This window comes from Lactuca virosa, chromosome 9, assembly GCF_052849685.1.
Source record: "Lactuca virosa cultivar CGN04683 chromosome 9, Lactuca_virosa_CGN04683_v6, whole genome shotgun sequence".
NCBI lineage: Eukaryota > Viridiplantae > Streptophyta > Magnoliopsida > Asterales > Asteraceae > Lactuca > Lactuca virosa.
The window spans coordinates 178,208,415-178,234,683 of NC_136434.1; the positions used below are offsets into that span (position 1 = coordinate 178,208,415).

Below are 26,269 nucleotides of genomic sequence, written 5' to 3' on the forward strand. Positions count from 1 at the left end.
ATATATATATATATATATATATATATATGTTTATCAAAAATAAATTATTATTGCTAAATGTATAAAAACCCATTATTATTTTAAAGAAATTAGATATCCTTTCATTTTTGTATTTACTTATTTTTTTTACTTATGTTTCTATTCGTAGATTAAAATAAATGTCAAATCAAAATTGAAATTATAAGAAAAAATTAATGGATTGCGTATTTTATTATTTTTCATAAATGAGAAATAAAATAAAAACAAAAGATAAAAAATGTATATTTTATATTATAACTTGATCAATAAATTATTTGAAGATAAATTTGTAAATTAAGAATATTTCAGATACATTAAAGTTTGTGTAAATGATTACACCTTAGAATGAATTAATTTCTCTCTCATCAACCACAAGTCTATATAAACCTCTTTTCCACTTCCATTTCTCCTCACTCTCAAAACTCCATTAATCAACATCCTCCCATTCTTCTTCTCTGCGTTTGTATCTACAAGAAGTGGCTACTGCTCAGGTAACTTTCTCTTTTCATATAAACCCTAATGGGTTTTATAAATTGTATTTGTTAATCAATCTTCATGTTCGACAATATAATTAACGTGCGTTTAAGAGTTACCAACTTTTAAAAACCATTACATTTTTTAACGAGACCACATGACATAATATATATTAATATATCTTTTAACACCAATCAAGATTAGATGTCCGACCCTTTTAAGGGTCATAGAAAAAAGATAGCTAAAGACTAAAGTATTTAAGCGGCTTAGTCGCAAATAATTTTTTAGTGAGGTGAATGGATTACTCTTCGAATCATGCAGGTTGTATTCGCAACAACAGCATTGCATGATGAGAAAATAGAAGATCAACTAATTATGAAACCTGAAGACGACATCAAGAACACAGATGATCAAGAAACAACAGTAACTACACCACAAGAAGAAGACCAGCTTGCTAAAGAACCTGCTGACACGGTTGCACCTCAAGCCGAATCTGAAGCCCTTGCAGTTGAGGCTGAAACCAAGTTAGTGCTCAACGATGAAGATAAAGAAGAAGAAGGTAAGGTTAGCCCTGTGGAACAACCTGCAAAGGTGGCACCAGAGCCAGAACCAGAGGCCGAAGAAACCAAAGAACCAGAAGCTAAATCAGATGAAACCAAGAAAGAAATTGAAACCGAGCCAGATGAGGCGGAAAAAGTCGATACTGAACCAGAAGAGAAAGTTAAGAAGAAAGAAGAAGCTGTTGCAGCTGAGGAGTAGAAGTGGTGCTTCTGATCTTTGGCCTAATTGTACTGTTTCTGATTTCGGTTAATTAGGTTTTTCAAACTCCCATATGGGACCGAGTCAGTGTGTAATCAATGCCAGCCTTGGCCACGTGGCAAGCATGTGTTGGGTAATATCTAGGGTTTTATGAAAGGGAACATGCGGGCTAGCTAGGGTTTGCAGGTAATAAAAGATTTGGTTCATAGGTGGGGTTTGTTTAATTATGAAGAATAAAGTGTGCATGTTGATGTAATTAAGGTGGCTGGTAATGCTAGCTTTTGCTTCAATTATCCGTCACTGCAAGTTTTTATCAACTCTTAATCAATATCTTTAATTTTGGCAAAAGAATATCTCATATACTGTTTAATGATAAAGGTCGGCAAAACCCGGGTCCCTGGCTATTAATTAGTAATAACGGGTCCCATGTTTAAGCCAAAATTGTGTAACAAGTATCGGGTCCTGCCCTATAAAACCGTAGTCGTTGTAACCAAGCATCATGTAAATACTTATGTCACTACAAGAAATGGACCCTATGGAAGCGACCCTACACAAGCAAGAAAGGTCCCCTCTATAGCACAACCGAATGTATGGAGGCGACTTGGCCCTCTAAACAAAACGTTTTTTTGAAAAAATAAATATATGGAGGTAACATGTAGCCAGTGAAGGTCGGGTAGGAATTTTATGCCACGAAAAAGAATTTGAACACGAAAACCAATGGAGGCCAAAAAAGTGAAACATAAGTGCTTCTTGTGAACACTTGTAGAGCGTTGGAGACACAAGAGTGGTGTTGTGCTCAAGCTAAAACCAATGTCCATCGATTATTAGATGTCATGTCACCACAGACACCAGTGCCTATGAAAGATATGTGATAAAAAAAAAGTTGAGAGACATGTCGTATGTAAAAATTTTCTTCAATATTTTGGGATAACCTATACGCGGGACAAGTCCCTGGGACAACCTTTTGGCCAGTGGCGGGTCTGGAACGATATGTAACCGATGTCCATTGTTCATAAAAAATATATAATAGCGTAAAAGTTTGAAAACTTTAAGTATTTTTAGATTTTATTTTTGTAAATTTTTTTATATAGGGGTGTTAATTTATTGTAAAAGTCGGTGCCAAAGAAGGGTTTTTAATAAAAATATAAATATTTGGAGAGCTTTTTAATTATATATATGGTGAGACTCACTTAAAAGTGGCAGGATCTATGCACCGGGCAATTCCCATCAACTAGACTCAATGTCCCCTCTATGTAGAGATGGGCATAACAAACCAACCCGACAATTGGATCTAGGACCAACCCTGGATGAACTAAAAAAGTAGTCATCCTGTCATTTGTCATATACCAAGTTTTGTCCAAACAATAAAATCCAACAGTACTTTAGGAATTGCTATATCTAGCAATAGTATTTAATTTTAATATGTATCCATTTTTATATATGTAAATGTAAAGTATTAAAAAGAACTTCATGAATGTTTGTGGAGACTTTTTCCTTTAAATAATTGGAAACTATTGTTAATGAAAATTTAGATGATCGGCATAGATTCAGAAGACCGTCAAAGCCTAAACACATTTTGGGGGAGAGACACGGAATGGGCCAACCAAATGAGCTAAAACGGACCAAAAACTAGACCAGGCCTTGCAGCGATCATTATTCATTTTAAAGATTATATTTCTTTGCTGCTAGTGTTTATTAATTCCGCTTCGGGTTATATGCATGTCTTCGAAAACAAAACTTAAAAAGGAAAGACATAGAACAAGACTAATTAAAATATGTTACTTTTGTAATTTAAGAACATCTTTTAAAACTCTTCGTGCATATTTTGGTCGAAACACTATTTTTCATATACAATTTGCAATCTGCAATTTTAGCTAAAAATGAAGATTTATAGTAGTGTATACGTAAGTTTTGAGTCCTGACACAAATAAAATTTCTATGACCTGATGTGGATTGATAATTGCATTATACTTAATGACATATAATCTCTAACATGTTTTAGACGGCATCGATGGTGAGTCACTATTATCGATACTATATATATTGCAGATGACCATGCGCGAAAATCATTCTCATTTGTGAGTTTTCTTTTTTTATTTTTATTTTTATTTTTTTTAAACAGCATTGTTCTGCGACCCGTTGACTGCGAAAAAGTCATGTTTACTATGAAAATCTCTACAGACTTTCACAGCGGTGGCTTAAAAAATCCGTTTTCCCCCTATCTTTCAATCTTCATAACTTTTCATACTAATATACGATCTTCATTTTTGGGGTGTTTTTTTTTTCTTTTTCATTTTATAATATGTAACAAAGGCTATCCATAGACATATCATACTTCAAATTTGGATGTGGAGAAAACATTCTTTTGGTTGGCTTGATTTTGTAGTTTTGATTTTAGTTTTCGATTTTGTTAAAAGATGTCTTTGTTGAAGGTTTTAATTTCAGATTTAATGTATGGATCTGTTATCGACTAACCAGCTTCTGTTATCTACATATGAAATGATGCAAAAGCTCCTATTTTGTCTTTTTTGATTTTTAAGTTTTTCTATTTTTATAGAAATTATTATCAAGTTAAATACAAATACATCCATCATGAATCACTATATCGTATGTAACCACTGTGCAACCACTGTATGCCACCATCATATAACATTACCACCATTTTTTGTAACGTCTTAAAAATACCAAAATACCAGCAAAAATTTTCATTTTTAAGCCATCAAATCCATACAACCATTTGTTTTGAAACCAAGCAGAGTAAAATGTATATTTAAAACATCAAATTAAAACAATAACAATCAGTGCGGAAAAGCCATCAGGGGATGTTGTGCAGTCAAATCGGGTCCTTCCCTTTGAAACTAGAGGTACCCAAAAATGTTTAAACCACAAAAAAGCACAAAGCTTAGTGAGTTCCTCAAAATACCACATACCATACATACACTACAAAAAAATTGACATTTAGTGGCATACATCTTCTATGGCATAAATTTTTTGTGTGACATCCCAATTTTCACGGCCAGAAAAGACCGGTTTGTTTATGCTTTATTTTAAAATCAGAGTAATCATTTAAAGAAAACTATTGCGGAATTTGTTCCCAAAACGAAATATGATAAGAATTTATCAAAAGCATTTCTTAAAGAAATGTATTTTCATTATATAACAAAATCTCGGGATGTCATGTTCCGATACAGACCAAAAGCATAAACATATCAAAATAGATCTTACAACAGTTATTTATAACTACTGGTCTATAATCCATTATCTCTCGTCATGTCAACCAACTTATGCTCTTGCGCCACTTCCTGTAATACAAAGAAAACTGAGTGGGTCAGGCTTGGGAGCCTGGTGAGCTTATAGGGTTTTCAACCCACAATAATACAATTATTATATTCAATCATCAAACAATCAACCCAATTACCCATCCTCATTATCTTCTTTATTTCTTAAGGTTTTACCCTAAGAATCAACTATCCTTCGTTCATTCATTCCTAAGGATTGACCTAAGGAATTGGCACAAAATCCATTGCTACATAAGGCACATCTGCCAACTTTATCCTTTAAGCGCCTCTGCAGGATTACGACCTTCACTATTAGACGTATCTGCCAACATTATCCTTTAAGCGCATCTGCCAGGATTATGACATTCACTATTTGGTGCATATGCCAATATTATTCTTAATCATCTTTCATACCTCATCATTTATCTACCTATGTTTTCCCCATCATATTCGTAGATATAAAATACATATACAATTTAACTTATTTAAAACCTGTACCAAACATTGCATTCAACACCCATCTCAAATAAACAAACAACTTATTAACACATATCACATATTTTATAGCCAAAACTTCATATTCAACACCCATCTCAGACAAACAAACAATTTATTAACACATAGTACGTATTTCATAGCAAATACTTCATATTTATGTGTTGGAAGAAAGTGACTACACACTCACCTGATAAGACGATGATCGGACAGCATCTCGTCTATTAAAATAATCTTTTCCGATAAAACCGGGACGTTTTCTCCAAAACCGGGCTTCACGCTGGCAGAGTTTAGGATCGAAAACTATATTTCTCAGGATTTTCGGGGCTTCAGGACTTGCTTCGGGTCTCGGGAATGATACTGGGGCTTCGGGGGTAAAGCTTGCACGTAAAACGAGGTAAAACGAGTGAGAGAGAAAGAAATGAGCAACCAAATTCGGCAGCCCACGACTTCTATTTATAGGGGCTGAAACCCCGATTTACATTGGGCGTAAATCCTGATTACGCTGGGCGTAATGCCTCTACAAGCAGTACGCTGGGCGTACTTCGGTTACGCTGGGCGTACTCTTCGGATAAGCTTTCGCATGCGTGCCTCGAACTTTAAAAATTCATAACTTTCACATACGAGCTCCGTTTTCGATGTTCTTTATATCCACGCATAGGTGAGACTATGATCTACAACTTTCATTTAGACTCCGTCGGCTAATTTTGACTTTATTTTTATTATATTATTTTTAGTAGGCCGGGACAGGAAAACTCCGTTATAAAATCATAACTTCTTCATCCGACGTCCGTTTTCGTCTGTCTTTTTACTGTTAGACTACTAACGACGAGATCTTCGATTCTTGTTTAGATTGTTTCGGCTAAAAATCACTCGATCTCATATTCGAGTTTCGGGCTGCATACCGCTAAGTCGAAACTTAGAAAAATCATAACTTCCTCATACGAATTCAGATTTAGACGTTCTTTTTATGCACGCTCTCGGTTTAACGAACTCTACGAATTTCATTTAGACCACTAAGGCTAAATATCGCTCTACCGTAAATTCACTATTTTCGTCGCGCTGTGTCGTGCCGGTTCTGTCGCGAAACTTCGACAGGTTATAACTCGGATTTCGGCGTTCTGTATATGTACGGAATCCTTGTAACATATACTACAACGTAGTTAAGATTACTCCTTCTAAATAATATTCCATCAAAAGTCATTTTTGACGCTTAACGTCTCTAAATTGACTAGCGCGGATCTACGGGCGTTACATTTTGTGCCACTATATTATGTTTTTAGTGACATATTTTATATGCCACTATAAATATTGATAGATTTAATGGCACTTACCATTTTATGCCACTAATATTCATTTAATAGTGGCATATTAATTTAATATGCCATTAAAGCTTATAAATTATGTGTCATACAAGTCATTATATGCCACTAAAGTTTTATTAAGATTTAATCCGGTGCTATTTATGCCACTATAAGTTTGTTTCTCTTTTTTACGTCTTTTATAAAGGGGAAAAACCTCATTTCCTTCTATCTGAAAAATATAAACGTGAAAAAAGCAAGGAAAGAAAAATGGCGTGTACCAGTTTTCTGAAGTGACGCCGAACGGAAACGAGAAACACACCGGTTCAATATATCCACTGTGGTTGCTCGTTGATATCATACTCGATGAGACTGTGTCATACTCGATGCTTCAAGAAATTTTTCATCATTCTAGTTCGCTTGCACCTTCACCGTATTAGGCTATTAACCGATGGACCACCACCCATGGGTGCGATTTCTAGGGCTTGTATGATCCTTCATTATCCCAAAGTTTATCCCTCAGAAAGCCTTGGTCTATGACGATCACTCAACGAAAAACCTCACCAGCGATCATCCGCTGCACGATCTCCACCAGCGGCAGCGATACAGCTAAGGCTACCGCAGCTCCTCAGCCGATACCTTGGGGTTGCGAAATAGATTCACTGGAGAACGCGGCTTCGTTGCAGAAATGGTTGACGGATTCCGGTTTGCCACCTCAAAAAATGGACCTACGGAAAGTTGATGTTGGAGAGAGGGGTCTTGTTGCGAATAATAACATCAGGAAGGGGGAGAAATTCTATTTGTACCTCCCTCACTCGTCATCTCCGCCTATTCGGTATGATATCTCATATTTGATTATTACATACATAGACCTGAACGATGCATCTATGTTGCTCAACAAGTGATTTGATTCAAAGCTTCATTCAACTGACCATCACATTTGGAGAGTTAATTAGGTTACATCTTAAAGCTTCAAAGCATGTCCAGTTAGGGCATTGTAATGAAGGTTTATTGATAATACATGGAACTAGAAACCCTAAAAACTGATTTGATCATAACTTTTTACACTTGTTCATGTGAATTTTGGAAATCAGGAGTGGAGTTTTCCAGAAGCAGGGGAAGTTTTGAAGAGATATGATGTACCAGATTGGCCATTGATTGCGACTTATCTAATTAGTGAAGCAAGTCTTATGAAATCATCAATGGAGCAACTATATATCAGCCTTATCATGACAGCCTTACTCCCTTTTATACTGGTAACCTTTTCTTGATCTTATTCCACCGTCTCCTTCAATAATTTAAGGATCCATGCTCAGTATTTTCCCCTACGACATATTTGTATTATTTCAGGACACAAGCTGAATTAGATAGGTACTTGGAGGCATCACAGATTAGAGAACGCGCAATTGAAAGAGTCAACAATGTAACTGGATCGTATGCAAAAAATTTCTATATCTTTGTTCAATCATCTGTACCCATGAAAAATCTTATAAATTGTAATGCATGTTTTAATCTTTTTTGCAGATATAATGACATGAGAGATAGAATTTTTTCCAAGCATCCTAATTTATTTCCAGAAGAGGTGTTCAACATGGAAACATTTAGATGGTAATTTGGTATTCTTTTTTCAAGATTGGTGAGTTAACATAACAACTTGTAATTACTAATCTTTATATTATTATTATTAAGTGAATGCTCTGGATCTTATTTGTTACTGTTATAGGTTCGATTACCCTCACTAGATGGAAGGGTAGCCTTAGTCCCTTGGGCAGATATGCTGAATCATAGCTGTGATGTATGTATTAAACCAATGTCTCATTTACTTAAATCAAGATAACTTAATAGTAACTAAAAATAACTAGAATTTTGTTTTTTGTTGTTGACAGGTGGAAACCTTTTTGGATTATGATAAATCAACAAAAGGAGTTGTATTCACAACTGATCGTCCATACCAGCCAGCCAGGTGGGCAGGTAATCATGTTGCAAAATTCTCTCTTTTAACTATACTTCATGGAAACTCTCACCCAACTACAATACATGGGGGTATTCCTATAATCTTTCCTCAAGTATGTGCCCCTATCTTTTAGTTGTTTAATTCACTGTTTTTAGATTTATTCTACTCATTTCTTTTGTTTCTGAAACATCTCAATGTTGTCTTATGCTTTTCCCATTCCGAATTGGTTATAGCTGCCACTTTTTTATCCTACATCGATAAGAATTTTGTTGAGAGTTGAACATTAACATTTTTTTCTTGAGATACTTTTTTTACAAATTTAAATGTACGTGACATATATATCTGACATTGTTGTTCATATGAAATAAATGTTTCAAGAAGCATAGGTGTAAGTCTTATGATGTTTTTGATTAATAGTTTTATTTTTTGTGGAACAGGGTTATAGAGAAGGGTTATAAAGAAGATAAGGGTCTGAATTGGGAGAATAATACTGATGAGTAAGTTTTGATTCATGTACAATTTACTCAAGTTATTAAACTGCATTCCATTGTCATTAAAGGAATGGAGGGGGCAGGTATGTCACTAAACTTCTTTCTCGCCTCTTGTGTGTATGTATGTTTTCTTGATCATAGTTAGTACAGATGCAACATGATCAATTGTATTGTGGATTTGTCTAGGTAGCAAATATAAACATATATAGTTTAAGACATAGCTTAACTAGTTATTAACAATAGTTGACCACAAATCCATGATTAAATCACAAATTTTCTACTTTTACATATTTTAAGATAAATCTTTTGAAAACAAAAAAAATAAGGTTTACATAAATACCCCTGATCAAATATATGTTGTTAGCCCCTCCTAGGTTATTTGGTGCCTGTAGAGTTGTCACTTTGCCCACAATTCAAAAGGCATCATCTTTGCAAAGTACTCTTTTGTGTGGGACTTTGGTTTCATGACTTTCAGCCATCACTCTTACATTAAGATTATCAAATCTATAGAGAAACTGAAAATGTATTTATTTTTAAAGTACAACTTATATTTCAAGTGTTGAAACATATTTAGCTTATGGTTTTACTACACGATATTAAATATAACTATTAATGATAATAACATAAATCGTTACTAAATTATTTGAGATTTTCTTTTTTAATTTAGTCACATAAGTTATAATTGTATAGGTAAGTGGTAACTTAATAGCGCCTAATAAATAAATATAAATCATTTGGGCTTTAGTCTTGTAAATGAAATGAGAAATGGTTATTTGATGTATTCACATAACTGACAAATATAAATTAATAGTAACAGAAAATCCAAATTTCTCAGCTAAACATGCAATATAATAACATTTTTCTAAAGATACATTCCAATAACTATTTTATAGTATAAAATAATATTGTGCACTTTTCACCACATAAGTATCGCACCTTGCAGTGAAACTAAATAGTTTTGCATGATCTCTCAAGGTCATAGGTAAAAGAATACAAATGTTACTTAATGATTTTGAATGTACTATTGTTGTTGGCTACAAGAATACTATACAATTTAAAATGTTACAAGTTCATGGACTATCATTAAATAATTATTCCCAAATTTTACGTAAAATTTGAAGGTATAAAGTTGGACGAGTGGAATAATTGGAAACATCATAGGAAGCAAAATCGAAAGGTCTATTGCTATAAGTTTTATGAATTAAATGTATTTTATTTTATGGTAATATTAAGTGTCATATTTTGTCATTTATAGATAACGTGTTATTATTTTTTTATATATTATGTTTCTAAATGTTCACATGTATTACAAAGGAAATTAGCAAGTTCCACCATCAACCTTGGTCAATGGAAACATTGGGCCTCGAGCTGTTCATCTTCTTGCTATAAAGGAGGTATATTCTTTTTAGTTATATAGTTTTGTTGTTATTTCAAATATATTACTATTATTTAAATACTTTATTTAAATATAACTATATTCATTGATCATTATATTTGTGTACAGGGTATAAGAATTTTTGATAATGCTTCAACTGCATACAGATTACCCTTTGTTGATTATGTTGCCTTATAGTTTTTGGTTGGATGAGTGAGTGATGATGCTTCATGTGCAACTTTAGACTTATTTGACTTTACTTAGACTTTTGTTTAAAAGAAATCAAAATATTGATGAACAACAATGAAATTATTATTATTTTCTACGGACTACAATTAAATTAGTTTTTTATTTATTATTATAGCGAAAAATGTGTTGCTATAAGTAGCATGAACTCTAGAATCACATGTAATTAGCGGTTAAAAAATATATACCAAAAAATATTTTATTGTATTGTGGCAAACAAAAAAATGCCACTAAAGTAGGATCAATTTTAGAGTTGAATTATTTTTTAGCGGCACAAATTATGTGCCACAAAATAGTTGTCTACTATGGAAAATAAAAAAGTGTCACTAAAACCCTAAAAACTGCAGCGTCAAAATTGAAAAGTGTCACCAAAGGGTTTTAGTGGGAGCGTTTCTAGTGACACTTTTTATTTGTGCCGCTGATTCTCTTTGAAACATTTAGTGGCACTTTTTTGGGTATTTAGTGGCACTTTTTGTATGCCACTAAATGATATTTTTTTGTAGTGATAAGATAGGGAATGTTATGAGTCACCCATAGTCTTACTGTCACTATCAGCCATAAGCCAAATCATGGTCTTTTCTTGCTACACCAAGAGTCAAATCCTGGTCATACGTACAACTGTCAAGATCCACCTCGTGGTCTTCCATGCAAGAATCACAAAGATAACGGTTCTTGCGATTTCCATGAGCCCTTCACTATGGTCTTGCCGACTATTCACCAAGATACTCAGCCAGAATCAACACAAGCCGAACACTAGCCAGCTGGATCCTATCACGCGTTTGGGTCGCGCTTCAAACCCCAAAGCCTCACTTAGACAAAAATAGGCATGGAGGTTCCCATACAACCCTCAACCCGCACCTACACAAGTACCCAAAATCCACTGTTGCCGATGCTTTACATCTTCATACAAGACAACTTGAATCCTCAACATTTACTCCTCTGATTACAACTGATCAATGAACATTATTCCTTGCATAAGCATAGAATCATACCATAACGAGAAGTGGATATCCTATTGCCTTTGGATGCGAAACTCAAATTTGACTCGCACTTGGAAATATTCCCATTAATCCTAAACGATTCTCCCCCACTTGGATCCTACTACATTTTGCCAACCTTATAACCATTCGAATTCCCAAGCCATCCCACAAGCTCACTACTCAAGACCACCACTAACTTGATCTTGCAAGAACTAATATTTCATGACCAAACAATCTAAGGTACACACACCCCAAAACTAGGATATACACTTCACTAGACTCGACGAAAGATTGACGCTTCCAAAGCTCCTTCTACTGATATAACTCCAATATCCTCAAACAAACTCAACCGATGACAAAGAATGAATAAACCAACTATCGAAATTGGATAGATAACATATCCGATAATTCACCTAGTAATTAACAAAACTCATGCGAAACTGCATCAATCATGCCCTGAAGTTAGATGATAGATCAATAACAACTATTCCCTTACTAAGGATGGCGGTCGGTTCAGTGATCCAATCGACCCTTCAATTGACATTCAACCTGAGCAGCCCAATCACCTTATAACCCTATCCTCGATGTTCTAGCAAGGAACAACTGACCATAACGAGATCTTCACCTAACAGCTTCCGATGCAAGGACTACACACACAACCCTGAGGGCATGAACCTGACAACAACTAACGCTACACTCACGGTCTGACCAATCCCTCATTACTTCGCAACCATGAAAGATCTCTAGAATACCGAATTCAAAAATCCAATATACTTACACTGCAACTTCCTTAGACCCATTGCACTGAAACCACAAAATGAATCCGGTTGCTGACCCTCCAGGCAAAAGACCTAATTCTCCCCCACTTAGTTCTCAATCTATCATTGGCCGATGTCTCCCACGTCGAAGCCTAAAACCTATATAATCCATATACACTCTAAAAATGACTCTCGGTATGCAAAATGATATATGACAATCTATGGAATATTAGTAACTAGACAAGCATAAAGGAAACCCTGAACCTTAGGTGGATACTTAGACACCTTGAACATTAAGTCTCACACACAATAATCACATTATCATAATCATAAATAATAAAAGCAGAAGGAAATGAATACAATACGTCCAATGACAACATATGGTGAAGCTGAGGCATCCTCGTCCTACAAGTAAAATGCTCGGCTCCTCACAACTAGAGCCTCTTCCCTGTCCTCACCACCATCAGTAATCCTCAGTGTAGCAAGAGCAAGTGCCCTCACCGCTGAGGCATCCTCGTCCTACAAGTAAAATGCTCGGCTCCTCACCACTAGAGCCTCTTCCCTGTCCTCACCACCATCAGTAATCCTCAGTGTAGCAAGAGCAAGTGCCCTCACCGCTCCGCTAATTATTCTCGAGCAGTCAACCTTCTTTTGGCCCACCTGATCGCAGTGAAAATAGATTAGACTCGATCCCTGTGGACAATCCATGCTAATGTGACCAATCCCACTACACGTGTAGCAGCCCATACCTTTAGATCGATACACCCCATAATGTGCGGTTTCCCGCACTTGCCATAATGGCCCGGGCGGTGCTTGCCTTTAGGTCATGAATCGAAAGTCTTGGGCTTTTTCACTAATCTTTCTGTTGTCTGAACCGAAACTGGTTTCCACTTCATTTGAAGTTCTAACTCAATCTCCCATTCTCGGGCTCTGGCAATCATATCATCCAAGGTCTTACAACTCGATAGGCTCACAAACTCTCGGATATCATTCTTCAACATATCATGGTACCTCATCTTCTTCATCTCCCCATGCGCAACATACCGCGAAACCAGTAAATCCATCTCCCTGAACTTGGCGGTAATCACCGCTACAGTCTCTGTCTTCTAGTGATATTTCCTAAAACTCCCTCGCCAACTGGTACACCTCAACGGCAGGTGCAAACTCCTCCCTGAATCTCGACATAAAATTTGTCCAATACATGACCACCACGGCCTCAGCTCCCAAAGAATGACCAACCTCCTCCAACAATCACAGGTTCCATCCCTTAGATGGCAAGATGAAAATCCCACTTTCGATTCCTCAGGTCAGAAGCTAGTCTATTGAGAATTCTCCATGTCAACAATACACTGTTTACTAGTAATAGGTTCCTTATTCCTGAAGAACTCTAAGGCTCCGCAAGACTTGAACTCCTGAAAAGAAAGAGTTTGTGCCTCGATCATACCAACCACAATCTCTGCACAAAAATCCCCAAGTCGATTATCCAACAACTCCATGATCCCCTCCTTGATGGTACCAAACATCACAGGAGTCGCATCTGAAATACCGCGAACGATATCAGATCTAATAAACTCGTGTATCCTATTATCAATCGACTCAACACTAGAACCTAAGCCTGAACCAGAACCTCCTCCACGAGTGCTCATCACCATACTGAAAGGTAACCATACAAATGATCAAAACATACCCGAAGAATTCCTCATCCTATACGCTTCTCAAAATCCTCGTGACTTTCCTTGATTCGATTATAGATCTTGTGCTTTCAGTAGTACAGGCCCAATACTAACTTGGTAACATCCGTCACTTGAGGTAGTAATTATTCTTTTAAAGTATTTGTAATCTATTTATTGGGCTTGGAATGAGTAATGGATTATTGAGTGGACTTAGTGAGTGGGCCATATAGTTGGGCTGCCCAGAAGACGTACGATGGGCGTAAGCCTGGCTTACGCGGTGCGTAGAAGAGCATTGGATTCAGGGAGCGCATGCACGTACGCGCAACATACGTGAGTAGATTCCAAACCATAATTTTTGGGGTTTAAGCCATATAAATAGAACATTATGACTCAAACCCTAGCCTCCTTACCAACCTCTCAACCTCAAAACCCCTAGATACCCTCTCTTACTCCATTCTTGTGTGTGCTTGTCCTTTCGAAGCTTACTTTGGTGATTTGGAGCTTGGAAAAAGTAAAGAGAATTTGGAGAAGAAGAACTTGAGTATCTTGAGCTCAAGGATCTGAGATTACCTCACCATTTGGCACTCATTAGAGGTATAAAGCTTTCAACTTTCCTCATGTATGCTTAGATCTAGTGTAGTGATGTTTTGGGATCTTTTTAGTCCCGAGAATAGATCTTTATGACTCAAGCTCGTTTCTAGGTCTAGGGTTGCCACCCTTAGTGATATATGGGTCCCATAAGCAGTAAAGTTTCGATCTTTAAGGTCCATTTGTGGCCATGCATGAGATCTAGCATTTCCATGGAAGTTAGTTGCTATATTCCAATTTTGGGTTTATTTTGTGGGTTGCAAGCCACCAAGTAACCGATTTATGAGTTAAGACATGCTAAGGGACTCAGATCTGTAATTTGGACTTAATGTCTTCATGGAATAAGCACTTTTGATGTTTATGGCTTAACAGGGTAGTACGTTGGGCGTACACGCCAGTACGCGCAACATACAAGCCATACAAGTTGTACGCGTAGCGTACAGAGGAGTACGCTCATCGTACTCTCAGGTTTTGGGCTTCACGTTATTGGGCCTCAGATTGGGCCAAATCTTGGACTTTTCAGCCATTGGGCCTTAATGGGCCATAAGGAGTTAGTTATTGGGTCAAGGATATATTTTGGGCTTTGGGAAAGGCCCATTTGAGGAGTTAGGCCCAATTTAGAAAATTGGGCCATTAGTGGGCAATTAGAGGGCTTGGAGAGATTAGATGGGAATGGACCTTGGTTATGGCCGAAATTAGGGGTAAAATGGTCATTTTACCTTAAGAAGGATTATGGAATTTTGACAAAGTGTTGTTATGACTATGATAGTCGGGGAGTCGTTGGAGCAGCCACTAGAGATTCCTCACGATTCAGTTGTCAGCTTTGCGAGGTGAGTTTTCCTCCTAGGAACGGGTCTAAGGCACCAATACCGGCCCGTTTATGTATGTTAGCTTGTGCCGGAATTCGGTCCGATGTCGGGCAGTTCCCGATGTAGGTTTATCTGTTTATATGCTTCCGGACTTCGGTCCGATGTCGGGGCAAGCCCGATGAATGTTTGTATGCTTGATGTCTTCATGATTCTTGCATGTATTTTTTTATATGTTTCGGACCACGGTTCGATGTCGGGGCAAGCCCGAGGAATGTTTAGCTTATATGTTACGTTATATGTTACCGGATTTAGGTCCGATGTCGGGGCAAGCCCGAGGAATGATTATATGTCTATGTTGTGTGTTTATGTTATATGCTTTGTTGATATGTTTATATGTATACCAGACTTCAGTCCGATACCGGGCGGGGCCCGATGCCGGACGGGGCCCGATGCCGGCGGGGCCGATACGGGGCGGGGCCCGATGTAGCGGGCAAGGCCCAATGTATGTTATTAAGTGATTATGTGTATGGTATGTGGTAGCTTGGGGATACTCACTAAGCTTCGTGCTTACAGTTTTCAGTTTTGGTTTCAGGTACTTCCGCTAGTAAGGAGAAGAGCTCAGGATGACTGCATCGCACACACCACACCGTTTAGCATGGGATGATTTACTCTGATATTTGGATATATGATTTTGATACAGTGATTGATAAGATGTTTTGAGATATTTTCACTTATGTTTTTATGAGATGATTTGGATTACTATGGTTTTATTTATAAATTAAAACGAAATTTTAGGATCATATTTTTGGGATGTTTCAAACTTCCACACCTATCCATACTTTCCTCAAGAATCATCCCAAATTCTCTAAGTCATACACTTATAATAATACTCCCAAAACCCCCTAAACAACATAACATTCACACTAAATAACTTTTTAGACTCTCCTGGAATTCCCCGCCTCACCCTGCCATCAACTTCTAAAAAGCTCCTACTAATGACCTAACTACTTCATGAATACAATTACATGTATCAAAACTTAAATAATCTTTCAAGTAAAAGGTCCATCCCTACAACGTTTAGACTCAAACAAGAGTTGCGGAATAAAGCCAAATCAATCATTCTAAAATTATTTAACCTTCGCAACATGTAACTTAACTTATTAATTTAATAGTTAACTCAAATCAAAAGACCAATTCTCAAAAGGTCTAGGCTCACAATCAAGCCTACTTTTCTCAAAAGATAATTTTGCCCTTCCAAGACTAAGTCCCAACATGGTTGACCAAAACTCAAACTGGTCAAAAAGTCAACAGTCAACTCTAAGTTGAGTTATGCTCAACGTTACACACGGACCTACGTGCAGCGTAGAGCTTTGCTTAGCGTACAGAAGGCTACACTCAACGTAGAACCCCTGTTTCCCAAAAACTCCATTAAGATCTTAACACAGAAAGCCAAACCCTCAAACTTCCAAATCTGATCAAAATAAATATCTTAATGGATAAAGTCTCAGACTTCGTCCATTTGGAGTTGTGAAACTTTCCTTAGACGAGAGACTCGCAACAATCTAGAACCTATAAGTGAGAGGTGTATTTTCATTGGTCACCCACAAAATTCTTTTAGATACTTGTTCTATAGACCTAGTGAGAACATGGTCTTCGTAGCTCGAATAGGAGTCTTTCGCGAGAGAGAGCCCATATTCAAAGAGGACAGTGGGAGTGTTATTGATCTGGAAGAAATTCCAGAATCAGCCAATGAAGGAACCTTAGAAGAAACTAGCTCTCAACCAGAGGATGAGACTACTGTTGAGCCCATTGATAGGTCATTACCTCTTCATCGATTAGCTAGAGTTAGCATGCCACCAACGTTCTATAGTTTCCATATAACGTCAGATGGTGACACTTTTATAAGTGATGGTACACTGGTAAATTTGGATGAGCCAACTAACTACAAGGAAGTGATGGAGAGCCATGAGGCTGCCAAGCGGAAGGAGGCGATGGACAACGAGATTCAACCCATGTATGACAACTAAGTTTAGAATTTGGTTGATCATGAGCCTGGTTGAAAGACAGTAGGTTGCAAATGGATCTTCAAGAAGAAGACCGACATGGATGGGAAAGTACACACGCTCAGGGAACGACTGGTTGCGAAGGGCTTTGATCAAACCTTCAGGGTTGACTATGATGAGACATTTTCACCAGTGGCTAAGATTAAGTCTATTAGGATAATCTTTCCATAGCTACCTTTCATGATTATGAAATATGGCAGATGGATGTCAAAAATGCTTTCGTTAATGGGGAATTAGCTGAGGATGTTTACATGAGCCAGCCAGAAGGTTTTGTACATGAAAAGTTTCCTAATAGAGAGTGTAAGCTATAGAAATCCATTTATGGATTGAAACAAGCATCTCACAGCTGGAATCTTCGCTTCCTTGAGAAAGTCAAAGAATTTGGTTTCTCTAGGAGCGAGGATGAGTCATATGTATGTCCAAGCTAGTAGGAGTATAGTAACTTTCCTAATATTGTATGTTGACATACTCCTTATAGAAAACGACATTCCGGCCTTGCAAGAAGTGAAATCTTTGATAGGGAAGTGTTTTGCCATGAAGGATCTAGGTGAAGCTGACTATATTTTTGGGATAAGGATTCTGAAGGATAGAAAGAAAATAATTATTGGTCTTAGTCAGAGTACTTACTTGGATAAAATACTAAAGCATTTTTGTATGGAAAATTCCAAGAAAGGGAATTGCCTATTCAGAGTAATGCCAAATTGAGTAAGACTCAAAACCCTAGTACAAATGAAGAGATAGCTGAAATGAGTCGAGTCCCATATGTTTTGGTTGTAGGTTCGATCATGTATGTTATGACATGTACTCGCCCTGAAGTGTCTTATGATTTGAGCATGGTTAGCCATTTTCAGGGAAATCTTGGTTGAGCTCATTGGACTGTAGTAAAGAACATAGTTATGTATTTGCGAAGGGTGAAGGATATGATTTTAGTCCTTGGAGGTAGTGATACGTTAAGAGTAACTAGATATAGGGACACTAGCTTTTAGATAGATCGAGACAACTTTTGTGCTTATTCAGACTGGGTGTTTGTGTTAAATGGTGGATCAATGACTCGGAAAAGTTCCAAGCAGGATATGGTGGCTGATTCTACTTATGAATTAAAGTACATCACAACGAGTGAGGCATCGAAGGAGGTATCTTGGTTGAAGAACTTCATCGACAATCTCGGTGTAGTCCCGACCATTCGAGAGTCATTGGAACTTTACTATGATAATGAAGTCGTGATTGTGTTGACCAAAGAGCCCAAGGATCATGGTAGATCCAAGAATATCGATAAAAAGTACCATTACATCAGACATAGGGTTGAAGAAGGTCATCTTATAGTGAATAGAGTATCCTCAGAAGATAATCCTACAGATCCTTTCACGAAGGCTCTTAGTAGGGTTAAGCATAACCAACATGCTAGGAGCATAGTCTTGAGAGATGACATTAGTTTTAGCAGTTAGTTGATATTTTGAAACTCGAAAAAAAATAAATGTAATTGACTTTGGTGATTGGATAATAGAAATTATTTAAGAGTATGGTTAGTACCTTTTTTCAATTATTTATTCTTGTGTTGCATTTTGAATGTTTTACTTCCTGAATGATTTTAATTATTCAAGACTCCACAGTCGTTCATACTTTTGGAAGTAAGCACTGAATCAAGACTGTCATGAATTAATTATAGATTGTCTAGGAAAATTAGACATTGCAATGGTTGCTACAATATTCATGAGTAATTAGAATGTGTAGATTTTGAGTATTGGATAAACCCATGCTTATAGAATTACTTCATGGATTATATCATGACTAATTCTGAGATAATACAATCTTATATTCTTGAAATGGAGATATATGAGTTATAATTTACAAGTCGGTTGTGCAATGGTGTTACGTAAACACATCAGTAATGTGATGCTATAAAACGTAGTGTCATGGATGATTTGGTGAGTAAAAGATACAAGCATATAAGTCGAAATTTATTCGTTCCTTTTGCCATAACAGGAAAAGCGATATCTTTTGGCCCATCAGTGATTTGGTGTTGACATTGTACTGTTGGGCCCAGCCAGGATTGAATTGTTGTGCTCAATTAGTAGTCTTATGAGGTCATCACAGATCGGGAAATCAGGATTCAAAATTTTGTACAAGATTGATTGTAATCAGTATTGTAAAAGTCGTCGAGTTGGCCGATTAATCGACTGTGTGCTCCTTACTCGGCCCCTTACTGATACAAGTTACAGAATCCGTGTACTCCCTGATTGACCTCTTACTGAAGCGAGCAGTGTTGTAAAACTCAGCCAACTCGGTGATTAATGTGTATAATATACTTAATGATTTATTATCTAACACACACATATGTGATTATTACTACATATATATCTTAATTTTTCAGTACTTATTCACAATGTGAGATCATTATGTGTGTTTCAGTTTTTGTGTATTCAAATGTATCTAATTTTGTTATATATTTCAATCAACTTATTATTTTAACTTATAATTTTGACATATAATTTTCCTCAAAATATTTCTACATGAATTACCAAATCCAAATACTCCCCGAGTACTCTCGAGTACTCCCGAGTACTCGTTACTCGACAGTCGGCCAAACAGGTACTGAGTAGTGAGTTCTACAACCTTGATTGTAATACATGTATTTTTTCCATATTATATCCTGAAGAACGAAGGGATATTTGATCACTTATCTTAGGACCGATATCTGACCAGACCAGAGTCTGTAGTTTCTTTGGAAAGCACCCTTTGCTATTTAATTTAGAAGCTATACTTACAATTGTAGTTATAGAATTATCCAAGTGGGAGACTATTGGATTAGATGTCTAAGCCAATAATTAAATTTGATAGGAATAAATCCTTAATGATCGAATAGATTAAAACAGGTAAACAAGAACACAATGTGATCAAACTGGTGTTGAATGATTAACAGTCACGCCTCAGAAGAACTCGATGAAGAATTGCTTCTGTAGAGGTGTAAAATAGGGTTACAAAGATAATTATAAGAGTTAACTAAAATACGTAGCATGCATGCACCTTATATACTATAACCCTAGCAGCAAATACAAGCAGACAGGTCCAACTCGTTTATACAAAATGGACTAGACAAAACATGCCCAATGACGCAACACTAAATCTTCAACAATCTCCCCCTTTGCGTCAATTGATACCATAACCATTTTGTTCTTGATTCGCTTCTGCACTTCGTAGACTTTGGGAATGAAGCTCAACAACAGCTTACGAACTTGAATATACCAAGTGATCACATCCGTGAAACACTTCACGTCATCCTTGTTGTTGCCCCTAAACTTTGCAACCAGCTCCAAAATAAACTCCAGACAAGAAGTAGTAAGTGTTTGTCTTCGAGATGAAAGTATAACTTGCGTCGATCTGCTCCTGGACGATCTCTAGATGTGTATACCACAAACCATCATTCCTTGTAAATTTTTCCTGGCTTGAGCTTCTCGAAGTCTTTCGGAGCTTCCTTTGGAACAACACTTGGTTTTTGCCTCAAAACGGTGGCAATATCCATATCCATCATTCCAACTTCCTCAATATAAGACCTGATCAAAAGTTGAATATGGGACATCACAGGTTCGTACTTCTCCTTCTCTCTCAATAGAATATTAAATATCACCATCCAGTCATGGGGGTTCAAGCAAGGCAGGTCTGAGAGAGTGAATTCGTAGGCTTGACATGCTGATCCTCTCGCAATTTTAAACTTCGCATTAGGGAAGCTTTCGGTCTCGATCGGCCTAGTGACCTTCACAGCAACAATCTTGCTCGCACTCCAAGTCTCGAATTGGGGCTGCATGTGCTTCAAGTAGAAGGCAAACAACATTTGATCCGCAGTGCTTTCTGTAAAAGGTACATAAGCAACCTTTACAAAGGCAAGAAACTTGAACGCCTTTGGTGTGATAGGTAGGTCCAATTGCGAATCCTGTCTGTTTTGGATTTCAAAGGAAGCAATTGGATCCAACCAATACTGGCTTGGCATATCCACGGCTTGATTTTGAATGCGCTTCAGGGTCCACTTAGGAAATAATAACATTTTGCTTTTAAGAGTGGCCTGAGCTTCCTTTTCGGCTCTTTCTTTCTCTACTGCCTCTCTGACAATGCAAGCATGTTCGTATATCTCTGCCTCGCGAGCCTTCCGCCTATTGAGCTCAGCTTCATCAGGCTCTTCGTCTTCGCTATCATCAATAATGGGTTCTTCACTGAATAGATTTTCTTTTCTCTTTGGATATTGCTTGATGACAGGAGGTTTAATTGGAGCTTTGGGGGTTTCATTCGTTTGAACTTTGGAGCTACCTTCTCCCCCTTGTTTCGGAAAAGACATCGGCGTTGAAACACCCTCCAAACGGTGTAACATAGCAAACACCGGTCTTAGATTTTCATACAAATGCTTCTTTACTGTTATGGAGATCATGGGATCACGAGTCTCAATGATATCAGAGAGCATTCCAGTAACGTCGGAGATACAACTTCTCGTGACTGTCGTCTGTGCTAGCAAATCATTGACCTGCTTTTCAGTGTAGTGAAGCTTGGTTTCCAACACTTTACACTTTTCCTCCTTGATGGCGAGAGCATCCATGATATTGTTTTCTGTCGCCAGATTCTCCTGAAGCTTTGTGATTTTCGCAGCGATAGAAGACTGGAGTGCTTCACAATCAGACTGAAGCGCCTTGCGAAGTTCAACAAATTTCGCCTTTTCCATTTGGAACAAGGCACCAACGTTCTGAATAGCCTTGTTCGCAGTCACTGTGTTGGCGTTGTAGGTGTTCTTGTAATCCTCCATGAATTCTATTGTGTCAGCAATTAGTTTATCGACTTTTTCGGTCGTTGTCTTGCAGAAATCAGTAGAGTCAGAAACAACCTTGGACAAAGTACAGACATTAGCAGTATGTTCCTTCGTAACGCGCTCAAGGATTGACTCAACAGCGGCTTTGGAGTAAGCCTCAGAAGTGGAGACTTTGGAGACGAGAATCAGCTGGTCAATCTTCTCATGAAGAGATTTGAGTTCCCCTTTCGTAGTAGAGACTTCATCTTCACTGTCAATCCTTATTTGAAAAGGACTGTAAGCGAATTCGTCCAAATCATCATCTTCATCATCTCCGAAAAGCATTTCTGGGTTATTGGTGCGAATGGGAGAGATGGGTGGTGTAACATGGCTTGAAAAACCTGAAGTGTTAGCCTCCGTATCAGATACGTTGACTGAACTTGCAGGTGCAGCAGAGATGTGGGGCGAAATGGTGGATTCTGTGAAAATAGGGATTGAGACTGGAATAGTGATGGGTGGTTGAGATGAGACTGGTGGAGGCATAGGTGCGATGGTGGAGGAATGTGGAGAAGGAACAAAATCATTAAGTGGTGGAGTTACCTCACGATTCGGAGATGAAGCCTCAGTGCGAACAGGTGGTTCGTTGTGAACATGTTCTACCTCCTCATTGCGAACATATTCTTGTTCTTCAGTGCGAACGATCTCATCTTCTGCATTACGAACAAGGGGATCCTCCTCAATGCGAATCTCCGACTCAGTATCAGATTCAGAATTGTCTCCTTCACTCTGAGATGGAGTAGGAGCGGGAGACTTTCGCCTTCTAGCGGGTTGCTTCCTTTGCTTTGGTGCAGGTGTAGAAGCAGCAGGAGCCTTTCGCTTTTTAGAGGGAGGTTTCGCAGCCTCAGAAGGTCCTTCTTTTGCAGTGTCTTTCTTGGTAGCTTTCTTTGACCCTCTGCCCCCTTTCTTGGCTTTATCTGCCTCAGCCAAAATTGCTTGGAATTCGTCAGTTAATGGACGAGGTCCTGAAGGAGTAAGAGCACGATAACCCTCTAGAATTTACTGGAGGGAGGAACATCATGAAACATAACCTCCGGAATCGAGCCGATGAAGGAAAACTTTGACCTATCAGCCATAATGATACCAGTTGTATGGAGTGTTGCAATGGAAGCCATCAGTGCATCAGACATCATTGGAATTTTGAGCTGCGTAAGTGCTCTGTTAACAACGATGGTCCAGAATCTCGCACAAGAGATCTCATTGTGACGAGTAACAGAGTGAGTGCTCTAGATAAGTTGATCCCAGAGGATAGAACCATAGTCAACATTTTGACCAGTATAAAGGCCATACATCAGACCCATGAAGAGCTTGCTCGCACAGTCGTTGCCAATGACCCTTTCAGAAAAGGATTTGAACAAGATAGTGAATAGGGCGTTCCATGTAGGTGGAAGATTGGGTTTCTTGAACTTGGAAACAGTAGTGACAGATTCCTTGTACCTCATTTGATAAAATATTTCCAAGATAGCAGCGTTGGAGATGGTTTCCGGGTTGACTATGTTTTCAGATTGAGGAAACCCTAACAGATTGCAAAAACGGGTTTTGGAAATAGAGGTTGTATGATTATGGATGTCGAAGTATATCCATTGTTCTTCCTTGACATAGTTGGCCGTTGTGTATGCTTTGGAGAGAATCGATAGTGGAACATTCTCAACTTGAGACAAAGCAATGGTGATAGGGGAGTATTTCAGGCACTCAATAAGAGGTAGTAGAAAGGGATCATATCTAACTGGATCCAGATCGATGATGAGGTTTTGATGTTGCTTAACGACCAGAAGAGATGAATGAGCAGTTTGGTCTTGAACAGAAAGATTCTCAGATGAAGCCGCCATTGATGAAGCTTGAAGAAGAAGATGAGTAGTGGAGAGCTTTGTAATCGTTAGAAATTGTTGATAGATTTTGAAAGTGGTAAAGAAATATGGAACCGTCAAAACCCTTATATACGATTTGATTTGGTGAGGAAAATCCGGAGAGAGAGTATCTCGAATACTGAACCGTCGCCTGAAAAAGCACGATTTGACAACTGTGATAAGTCAGAAGCGTGCTGATGGGTTTTAGGAGAAACAAATAAACTAGAAAACAATTCCTAAGTTCACATGCAACCTACTTTGGATCTATGTTTTAACTATTGAACATATAACTTTGAATTGCAAAATAAGAACCCTAGAGGAGAGAGGCTATTTTCGAAATTTACACACTAGGGTTTTAGAATTACATACCTTTCAATTGTTATAGCAAACAATTGTTAATCCTCTTGAACTTGATCTTCTTGGAAGCCTAGCACCACAAATGTAATGCCTCTAATGGAGTCACACCCAAAAGCTAGCAAGAAGGAAACTGGAAGGAGAGAGAGTAGGGTATGAAAAAATTGGTCCTAGGGTTTCACAAGGGAAGGAGAGTGGCTAATTTAGGAGCTGGGAGGCTCCTTATATAGCTGAGGGATCTAGGGTTTAGGGAAAACCCTAATACTCCTTTGCTTGGGGCCTAAGCTAATCCAAAGGCCTTATCCAAGCCCCTTGGACGAAATCCTTAGGGTTTCCCCTATAGATTTCGTCCACCTCCTTCCAAGGAGGTTTTGGAGCCTTCCACTCAACTATTTGATAATTACAAACTAGTCCCTGCACTTTATAATTAATACAATTAACCCCAAAATTAATTCTAATTAATTTCTGGTTAACTCTTATTAAACCTTATGATTTCTAATTAATATATTAATCTTTTAACATATTAATAAATCATTTATATTAATTTATTAATCTTATAATAAATCAATATCTCTCCTTTCATAATTTCCTTGTCCAGTTGCTAGGTTTGAGGGCAACCCAAAAGGAGTGTGCTGCTATCAATTCAAGTACATACCAATTATAGTTATGGGCTTAGACACCTAATCCAACAGTCTCCCACTTGGATAAGTTTGTAACTATAATTGCTAGTATACCTTCTAAATTTGACCAGTAAATTGTAGCTTCCAAAAGCTGCTGCTGAACTCTGACCCAGTCAGTTACGTGTCCTTAGATAAGTGATCATATAATCCTTCGTTCTGCAATATATCCCCAGACATAAGATATGAAATGTAATCAATCTCTTTGTCCAGAATCTATGTTTCCCGATTTCTGATTTGTGATGATGTAGGACTTCTAATTGAACACATCAATTTAGTCCTGGCTGGGCCCAGCACATAAGTCAACACCAAATCATCTAGGGGCCCACAGATATCGCTTTTCCAGTTAGGGAAAAAAGGAACGAATAAACGTTGACTCATATGCTTGTATCTTTTACTCATCAAATTATACATGAAAATACGTTTTATAACACCAAGTTACTGATGCGTTTTCGTATCACCAATGTATAACCGACTTTATAAATTACAACTCATATATCTTTGTTTAAAGATTGTAAGATATTATCGTCTCAGTATTACTCGTGATGAATTCCATGAAGTGATACTCTGAGCGAGGGTTTATCCAATACTCAAATCTCAATTTCTGAGTACTCATGAACATTACAACAATTCTATTGCCATGTCTATCCTTAGACAATCTGCAATCCAATTCACGACAGTCTTAATTCACTACTTACTTCCAAAAGTATGAGCGACTGTGGAGTTTGAATAATCATATTATTCGGGAAGTAAAAACATGCAAAATATGAAACACAATAATAAACAATTGACAAAAGGCAGTAAAAAAACTCATAAATAATAATTTACTATTTAATCACCAAAAGTCAATTACATTTACTTTGTAACAAGTTTCTGAACTAGACTAATCTAACTACTAAAACTAATATCATATTTCAGTCCTATGCTCCGAGCATGATGAATATGCTTAGCCCTACTCAGACCCTTTGTGAGGTGGTCTGCTGGGTTATCTTCAGATGACACCCTCTTTACTATAAGATGGCCTTCTTCTACTCTATGCCTGATGAAATGGTACTTTCTGTCGATATGCCTGGTTTTACCATGATCTCTGGGTTCCTTTGTTAAGGTAACCGCTCCCTCATTATCGCAGAATAGTTCCATAAGCTCCTGGATGGTTGGAACAACTCCGAGATCTCCAACGAAGTTCCTCAACCAAGCTGCTTCTTTCGACGCTTCACTCGCTGCTATGTACTCTGATTCACAAGTAGAATCAGCCACCGTATCTTGCTTGGAACTTTTCCAAGTAACCGCTCCTCCATTCAGTA

At 37.6% G+C, this 26,269-nt stretch overlaps 1 protein-coding gene, 1 long non-coding RNA gene and 1 pseudogene across 3 annotated transcripts; all 3 read left to right on the top strand.

Moving 5' to 3' along the window:
- Positions 1-405: 405 nt before the first annotated feature.
- On the top strand, positions 406-1,568 carry LOC145136165 (uncharacterized). Its single transcript, XM_079070348.1, has 2 exons — positions 406-509; positions 814-1,568. Exon 2 carries the CDS (start codon positions 868-870, stop codon positions 1,249-1,251), a length of 384 nt encoding a protein of 127 aa, XP_078926474.1. The 5' UTR covers positions 406-509; positions 814-867; the 3' UTR covers positions 1,252-1,568.
- A 4,948-nt stretch (positions 1,569-6,516) lies between these two features.
- LOC145138766 (ribulose-1,5 bisphosphate carboxylase/oxygenase large subunit N-methyltransferase, chloroplastic-like) lies at positions 6,517-10,470 on the top strand (annotated as a pseudogene). The gene is made up of 9 exons (XR_013721711.1): positions 6,517-7,160; positions 7,420-7,581; positions 7,676-7,759; positions 7,850-7,961; positions 8,049-8,120; positions 8,212-8,296; positions 8,717-8,776; positions 9,892-10,164; positions 10,275-10,470. The product of XR_013721711.1 is annotated as a ribulose-1,5 bisphosphate carboxylase/oxygenase large subunit N-methyltransferase, chloroplastic-like (transcript).
- A 4,960-nt stretch (positions 10,471-15,430) lies between these two features.
- LOC145136377 (uncharacterized) lies at positions 15,431-15,999 on the top strand. The gene is made up of 2 exons (XR_013720426.1): positions 15,431-15,701; positions 15,792-15,999. It is a non-coding gene; the product is annotated as an uncharacterized LOC145136377 (long non-coding RNA).
- The last annotated feature ends 10,270 nt before the right edge of the window (positions 16,000-26,269 follow it).

Bases quoted from the DNA above. Each gene is read 5' to 3' on its own strand.
- LOC145136165 (XM_079070348.1), top strand. From the start codon at position 868: ATGAAACCTGAAGACGACATCAAGAACACAGATGATCAAGAAACAACA.